The following is an 8770-nucleotide window of genomic DNA, read 5'->3' as shown; positions in this document are numbered from 1 at the left end:
ATTTACTGTGACCTGAACGTTCACCAGGGTTTCTTACTTGTGCAAAAAAAACAAAAAAAACGTAGCCCTTTCTTGCAATTCCCTCCACAAGTAAAGTCTACATTAGGTGTTTGAAGAAGTAAGACGACTGTGATGCAGAGGAGAAAATGGTAATTTTATTTTCACATAATAGTGTTCCTATAAAAAGTAAAGAATGCAAGGAAAGGAATGTTTGACTTGTAAGTGTTCCCCTCCAGTTAAATATTTCACAAAATAAATAAATCAGTACAATATAGTAAAACACAGTGGTTAATTATCAAACATTTGCTTTAATGTGTTTTAATGCTGTTGTCATAAACTGATCCATCATTTGCCTCATCTTATCCGTTTTACTATCACTCCTTTTTATGTTACGAAGTATCTGATAAACGTCTCATAGGATGATCAATGTGGATCATAAATAATATCTTGAGATACATCTGCATCTAGATTTTATTAACTAGGACAGTAGCGTCTGTGTCGTCCATATAAAACACATTCTCCAGTTGCAAACTGTTTGGCACAGAAAAAGGATAAATATTGCATCCTGTGCCACAGAAAACACAGATATCACCTTCTCCTCCAAACAAAGTACATGATCTCAATCAAAGTCCGGAGCAGAGATCACTTGTTTGTATAACAGTGTTAGTGCCTTGTTTCCAAATGAGAGATTTCTCAGTGAATATCTTTATTTTACAGCTTTTCTCAGTATTGAAAACCTCTCTGTCCAGTGCTGCATATTTGCCTTCTCCAGTTGAGCTCTCAGGTTCACACCAAAATTGGTAGGAAGTGGGTGGCCGTGTTCTTCCTGCGGGTTTTCTTCCCTCTCAGCGGCTTCCCATGGACGTTTAGACCCACAAACATCTGCCGCTTCTTGTTCCTCCACTTGGCTGATGCGTACGTATTGTAGCCATTCTCCTCAATCCTCTCCTTCAGGGTGCAGTCGACGCCAAACTCACTCTGGAAAAACAGTAGGTATCATCTTTCAGTGTTACATCCCCGACGTGTGAGGTTAAGGCAAAATACAGTTAATTTTCTTGTGCAAATCTATTGTGGTTGCACATTTTACCTTGTTTATTTACTACTCCTTAATCTACATTGAATGTTTTGGTTTGTGTAGAAACTAGTATGTACTTTGAAAATTGCACAGTTCTTTCAGAGTTTCACGTGTGTGCACTGGCCTTTCTGCAATTCAAAGTTGACCCAGCAGCAGGAGAAGTAAAGATAAGACCTCCTTTGATAAGCACAGAAGAATCTAACATTATCTGTCTCTCTGGTGCATCCAGATTGACCTCTGACCCGGATACTAACCGCTCCGTACAGCTCTCCCTTCCTGCTGATAGCCAGATAGTAGTTGCTGTTCATCCCTTTGATGGCCACCACTCCCACGTCCACTGATGTGATTTCCAGAATACCTAAGATTCAGCAAAAAAAAAAAAAACAACAAATCAATATCTGTTAAAATTCAAAATGTGCAAGAGTGTAATGACATCTGTTCATTTTTACGCATGTGTTCCTTCATAGTTAGAGCCGATCTGACAGAAAACAACCAACTTTCTCAGTCTAAGTCTGCAGATATAAATCTGACAATCAGAGGACAGAGGAAGTAAAGGTGATCAAATGTTTTCTTGACTCATAGCTGCTGTAGATAAGAGTATAGAACAATCAACGTTGTCTGAGAGAACAAACACAACTGATAAATTCATACATTTCTACAGACAGTGGTGAGACTATAATGAATAGCAGCACTGCACTCTCATTTTAGTACATTTACACGTGGGAACACACAGCTCTGTGGAAGGTCATTTCAGTGATATTATAAAGTTACTTTACAACCTACACCTGTGTAACAGATTCCAGCTGGCCATTTACTTTAAAAATGGATACCACAGAGGTTTCCCAGGTTGTTTATGTTCTGTTTGGTATTTAGGTTTCCAATTCCCTATACAAATAATTCAGGTTTCTCATAGGCTATTAGAGGGGCTAATTTATAACCCAGTTAACAAGGGCATGCTTTTGCTGCAGACAGCTGTGGTTATTTGTGTTGTTTCAGTGTCAGAGGTCAGAGAGATATAACTTCCTAATGTGTCCTTTGACCACAGAACCCACTTGTCTCATCTTATGCTGATGTGTGTGTGTGTGTGTGTGTGTGTGTGTGTGTGTGTGTGTGTGTGTGTGTGTGTGTGTGTGTGTGTGTGTGTGTGTGTGTGTGTGTGTGTGTGTGTGTGTGTGTGTGTGTGTGTGTGTGTCTGAGTGAACCTTCTCGGTTCCCATGGTATGTTTGATTTCATGCCTCTCTCCCTGACTTCCATTCCCCACTTCCTGTGAGCTGTCGTTATTTTATCCTGATAAGCACACATATGTGTACACATACACACATACAGACACACACCATGACATGGGGGTGTCAACCCCAGAGAGTCGACAACATCCTTTGATCAGGTCAGCAGCCCCTCCTCTGTCTCATAGCTGTTTGTGTGGCAGCCTGCCCTACTGTCAGGCCCACTCTCCGGTGGCTGGGGGGCCTCTGAAGCTGCCAGCTATGTACATGAGTGGACAGTGGAGGATGCAGGTGTGCCCCAAAAGAACAATCCCTCTCTTAAAAATACAGCAGCTTCTCTCCTTGTCCGTGAGGTCTTGACTGTATCAATTTCTAGTTCAAACAGTGGCACCTCGGGGCAGTGCAGTCTGAAGCGGCAAGGTGGTGGTGGGGACTGTGACACAACGGCCATTGAAGATCTGAGAGGAGCTGGTTTCTGTATGGGATCAGGTGTCGGGTATGGAGTGAGGATGTAAGACAATCTATGGCAGAGTCTGGCTGCTCTGTAAACATGGGAGGGATGAAAGGAAGGAGAACAGAGGAGGACAGAGGAGCCATGACAGTGAGACTGGGGGTGGAGTGAGGATTAGAAAGGCTGTAATGATCACTGATCAAAGTCACCTACCGGAGGCAGGGGCGAGACAGGTTGTATATACACTCACACGCGCACACACGCACAAATGCACTCGCATACACACATGCACACACATAAGTGATATTGCAGCAGGTGAATGTGCACTTGTGCACAACTTGCAAACTCAACCTGGCTGTGAAACTACAAAATCTCCATTCACTGCTGCTGAATGCTTAGCTTGACCCACAAGTAGAGAGTAATAATGATCTGATGGGAGAACACCATTAAAGAAAGTATGTTCTTCATTTAATTTCCTCCAGATTACACCTTAAGTGTAACTACAATGCTTTGTATGGGGTAAATTTTACAAACCACATATGTAAAATGTAGCCTAAAGCCAGCCAGCCAGGTTCAACTGTTTACGTGGGGAGACAGCAGTTTTTCTTTTGCATGCTGGTTGCTTTTTCCTAATGTGTGGCTTATTTGATACGCTCTGTTTGGAGTTACAACAGTAAATGGTGCGTTGGTTGTGGAATGGAGGCACATAATGCCAGTGAGAATTAAAGGTGGTTTTTCCACAGTGGGATGCCAAAAACCATGTGCTTTGCAGCTTGTATTGTTATTCTTTCTCACTCTTAGTTCACTTCTTTCTTTTTTTCAATCAACATTCAGGGGCTGCACAAAACATTTGAACAGATAAGTAAGAATGTTAATTTTAATTGGGCCATTCTCATGCAGAAAAATGGAGTGGAGTGAGGCGTAAATCAGGATATATAGTAATAACACTTGATAAGGACCACACTGGGTGTATTTACACAGAGGGGGTATCCATCCTCTTCCCCACCTCAGTGAAAAGCTATACATCTCTCTCCCCAAACCTACATAAGAGCACCATCTGTTTTTTTCCCCACGCAAAAAGGCCATTGCTTTGATTAAAGGAGATGAATGTTCACAAAGACACACACATACACACAGTTGCACACATGCACACATATACTACATACATACAGACTTCTTGAGTCATGTCCAGAAGCATCTTGCACACATGGCCCAATCCCTACAACACAGAAACACAACTGGTGGCCTTACATGCACACACACACACACAAGCACACACACACGATGTTGACAGGCTCACCCTCTCACACCATCACAGCCGTGGATAATTAACCAAACTCTTTTACCGCAAAGCCTTTCCCTGCGTCTTATTTAGCGATATTTCACTATACACTCAGAGCTGCTAGTTGTCTATACATTTAAGAGAACTCAGGTGTGAATCATAGATATTTTAATTATGCACTTAGGACATCAGATAACTACTTAGCTGACTTCAACAAAATCTCTCTGTCTTTTTCTCTTACTCTCTGTAACCTCAGCACAGGCTCCCAGCGGGTTGGAAAGCCATGTGGGACAGTTTTGCGCTGGCATCCCCATAAATCTGTGGGAGGCTGGATACTGGCTTTTTAACAGACAGTGAGCTGGGTCCTCGCAGGGCCACAGCCAGCACCCAAAACCAGTGTTTCTACATCTTACACACCTCCTAGACAAAGCATAATAAATCTAACAATTAAGCAATCATATTTTAAATGCAGTACATATTAGCAACTTCTGGCTCAGGACAAGGCAAGCCTTGCTCCACTCATCAGACAAAACTTGATATTTAGTCACTTCAAGGGACTATCAAGGGTCTACAAAAGACGTCAGCCCTGGGATCATGTCTAGCCCCGGGGGCCAGAGCAAAGACTGAAGCTGCTGTTGTGTAGTATCCTTTACCGTGTGAACCTGATACGAGGGCACACACAGTGTCCCCAGACCCCCTTAGGACACAGCTTTTTGATGGCACCACCATTGATACTGAAGACGCACAGCTTTGATGTGGCTACAATGATGTTCAGCCATGTCATTCATGAACTTGTACCTCCAAAGAGTCCCCTACACTCCCTCTCGCCTCCCTCCCAGATGCTCAATCCACTCTAACTGCAACTGCCTTTTGAAACAAAGGTGCACACGCTCCTAAAAATGAGATGTTGAGTGTCAGTAAAAAAGAAGACAGAGGGATAAATCACCCCCAAACATACTTAAACTTTCGGGTGAAGTCGCACACCATTATTATGATAAACAGAGTCAGACATGCCACTTCAGTTTTACAACTTAAAAGAAACGACTAACAAAAGGCGGCAGTAAAAGCATCCCAATGTAATACGGCCAGTAAATAAAGATGCTTCTGTCATGACCTTGTCAAAACAAGGATCTCTCCTGACATTCCACCTCCCCATGCCATTTCCCCAAAGTCACTTTGATTGAATGTGTGGTTTACCTCTCCCAAGAGGAACATTAAAACGTTTCATATACGCTCACTATGGGGTTGGGGGACGAATAGAAAGAGTGAGAAAAAGGGCATGTGAGGAGGACAAATATGTTCAGACGGGTTACAAATGAAAGGAAAAAACGGCATAAAGGGTCTAAGTAAGGTGTTGGGCCACCACATGCTGCAAGAACTGCTTTAATGCAACTTGGCCTCTCTGAACTCTGGAGGGATGAACACCATTCTTCCAAAAGATATTCCCTCATTTGGTGTTATAATAGTGGTGGTGGAGAGCCCTGTCTAACATTGTTGAGATCTGGTGACTGTGACGGTTATAGCATATGATTCACATTCTTTTTTATACTCTACTATTCAGTGACCCCTCGTGCCCTATAGATGAGTGCATGGTCATACTAAAGAGACCACTCCCACCAGGAGAGAAATGTTTCATCATAGGATAAAGGTGATCACTCAGAAAAACTTTGTATGGATTTGCAGTGACTCTTTCCTCTAAAGGGACAAACGGACCCAATCCATGCCAGCAAAATGCCCCCCACAGTATACGGAGCCACCAGATCATCTCACCACAGGGGTCAAACATTCAAGGGGTAATTCATTCTTGGTGTACGCCACACATGCACTCGCCCACTTGTCGAGATTATGGTGAAGGATGATTCATCTGACCCTATCACTTATTTCCACATCTATGTAGACCAGTGCTTTTTGCACCACTGAACTCTCAAATGTGCATTCATCTTTGTAATGAGTGGTTTATGCAAAGCAACCCACTATAATATCCCTCTCTGTATAATTGTTGACTGTTCTTGCTGACAGTCTGATCATGTCCTGCATTGACATTCTCAGTTACCTGACGAAGAGTTGCTCTTCTATTTTTTTTTTTTTACATATCCCATTAATGCACAAGAATCGTGGTCCTCAAATGTGCACTGCAAACAAGAAATTTCCAACCCTATTTACTGATGTCTTTCCCATATATCTAAATGCAGATGTCACGTAAGTTACTGTTCCTATTGAAACACCAGCCAGTTGAGCAGTCTTTCTGACTGAGGCTCCTGCCATCCGTGAACCAACAATGAACCCTTTTTAAAAGATACTTGCCATCTTGATACTAAATCAGAATCAACTGGGCGTGCTCAGCATTTGTATACATGCCGCAGTGTATGATTGGATGTTAATTGCTTAATTGTACCGTGCAGTACACCTGTGTGGAAGCATCTGCATTTGTTATGTGTCTCAACTCCTTTAATCTGTCCCCCGCCTGTATATGTGTGTGTGTGTGTCAGTAATAAGCGAGCACATGTGTCGTCGTTGGCTGCTATATGATCACACACCCACTGGAGCATGTGAGTGCCGTCTGATAGGCACACACACGTAGCTTGATGGGAATGCTGGAAGACTAATGAGAATGCTATTTTACTGACTGATATGGCGAAACATACAACATGTAATCACTTTAAAGACGTGTTTCTCCAAGTGAGCACGTCAAACTGCTTTAAACAAATGTCTGATCTGTCACTGAGGGTATGTAATTTGCTAGACACTGGCTGGCAGGCGGGCAATCTGAGTGGGAGAGTGAGTGAGATATAGACACAGAGAGGCAGAAAGAGTCTAAAAGCATCAATGAGACTGACATCCCTAACCCCCCCCCCCCCCCCCCCGCCCTGTTCTTCTGTGGTTGTTATCAGTGCTGTTTACCCTGGGCTGTAAAGACTGCCTGATAATGGCTTGAGTTATCTGCCCCTGCTCCTTTTTAAGCCATCTGAGAGCTACCATCATTGTGCTGAGTGTTTGGACAGGGGAGATATCAGTGGGATGTCTGGTTTAAAACAGAAAGATCGGGAATGCTTCATCTAAACTACCAACCCATGGTTAGACTTGCGGTCTCTGGACATAAGTAAAGAATCATTTCTTGGGGTTTTTTTTGGTTAAATTCAATGTCTAAGCCAATGTGCAATATTTACAATTGATGCATTTTTGTTGGTGTATCAAACTGTTTTTTTGGCAAGAGGAATTTTTCTAAAAGAATGAACACCTGATTTCTCAAATTAGAAAAATTTTAAGGTGATTACTTCATGCCAGAAAAGTGCCTGACTTAAAACAATCAACAGGTGCTTTTTGTCATGCTCAATATATGAATTCATTTAAAATTCAAAAAGGTCAAAAGACAGATTAGACGTTTGGATGTAGAATTTACCAGCTTTTATTTTACACTTTCTGTTTCAAATTAAAAGTGTTTGATGTAAAGGTTAAAACTGAATTTTTTTTGTCTATTTTTTTAGCTCAAAAACATGTCTATTTTTTTTAATAATAAACTACCACTGAGTTACTTACTGAGGGGGTCATCCTTGCTCTTGGTTCCATTGACCTTTCCAGTCTTATCGATCCTCAAGAAAAACTTCTGAAAAGAGAACAACTTCCTCTGCCGTATGTCCCCTTGGAGATGATTGTAGCTGCGCACATGCCTACCCTGTGGTCCCCCAGTCCGACCCAATGGGCCCCCGGTGGCCCTGGGTTTAGAGACAACCTCAGTCACAGAAATGTTGAGTGGAACCCTGAGAGTTTGTGGGTTGGCGAGCCTCAGTCTGTCTCTGCGGAGCTGATGGCAGGCTGCCCCGGGTAAGGAGAAGGAGAAAACCCCCAGGGCTAGCAGGAGAGGCAAAGACAGATAGGAAAACAGTGTTGAGGACCTTAACCTGGAGCTGATCCCAGAGCCAGAACGAGCCCCTAACCCAGCCCTGGAGCAGGACGAGGCAGAGGCAGCCTTACTCCCTCCAGCAGCCCATCTGATCATGGTAGTGTGCTGTGTGGAGGACTAGAGGCAGCCTCAGAGCCCGGGACATGCTGCTGGGGGCAAGAATAGGCTGGGAGGGCAGGGAGGGGAATCATCCACAGTCCAGGCTTGGTGAGATGTTCCCCCTGCAGAGTCTGAATAATGTAGCACCTGTATGAAATCCTCAGAATTCTGCGTTATGTTTGAGTGTTATTAAAGTTCAACAAGTCGCTGTATTTCAAGGTGATATTCCTTTGAGTTCTCTTCTCCTCTGTTGAGAGGTTTTAGGCTGATGATAAGCAGAAAGTCTCCAGTCCGAGTTTCTGAATGAAGAAAAATTGAGCAAAAAAATTATTATGTCAGTAACAAACTTATTTTCCTGCTTTCCTTTAGTTATCTAATACTCTCTAAATTGTTTGTGAAATGTTAACTTTCATTCTTGGCTGCTCCAGTGTGACCCTGTTATATCCAGACATCAGCTCAAACTAGGCAAACAAACTCCAAAAATATAAAGTTCACAAATATCTGGGTTGAAAGTTTGCCAAGAGTGAAATTCCTTAGATCTAGTGAAATCAAATAAGGAGCATAACACAAAGTTACTACCTGTTAGATGTGCAGTCAAGCATTGTCAGATTTCACTGAGACGGAAAAACAGGATTCAAGACTAAAAGAAGAACGTTGGTCAGTCCACATGTATGTCAGATAATCCATTTGTCTACTTCTGTTGCCCTGCTCCTCTCGCTCTCTCCTCATCTCTCCCCC

The 8770-nt window shown here is 42.8% G+C and overlaps 1 protein-coding gene across 1 annotated transcript; it reads right to left on the bottom strand.

The window, feature by feature from the left end:
• Positions 1 to 786: 786 nt before the first annotated feature.
• On the bottom strand, positions 787 to 8029 carry fgf10b (fibroblast growth factor 10b). Its single transcript, XM_062416733.1, has 3 exons — positions 7570 to 8029; positions 1330 to 1433; positions 787 to 978 (listed from the first exon to the last, which is right to left on the bottom strand). Exons 1-3 carry the CDS (start codon positions 8027 to 8029, stop codon positions 787 to 789), a joined length of 756 nt encoding a protein of 251 aa, XP_062272717.1.
• Positions 8030 to 8770: the final 741 nt, after the last annotated feature.

Source organism: Scomber scombrus, chromosome 4 (assembly GCF_963691925.1).
Source record: "Scomber scombrus chromosome 4, fScoSco1.1, whole genome shotgun sequence".
Taxonomy (NCBI): Eukaryota; Metazoa; Chordata; class Actinopteri; order Scombriformes; family Scombridae; genus Scomber; species Scomber scombrus.
The sequence above is the reverse complement of the archived record's forward strand: the minus strand, read 5'-3'. Positions and strand labels throughout refer to the sequence as shown.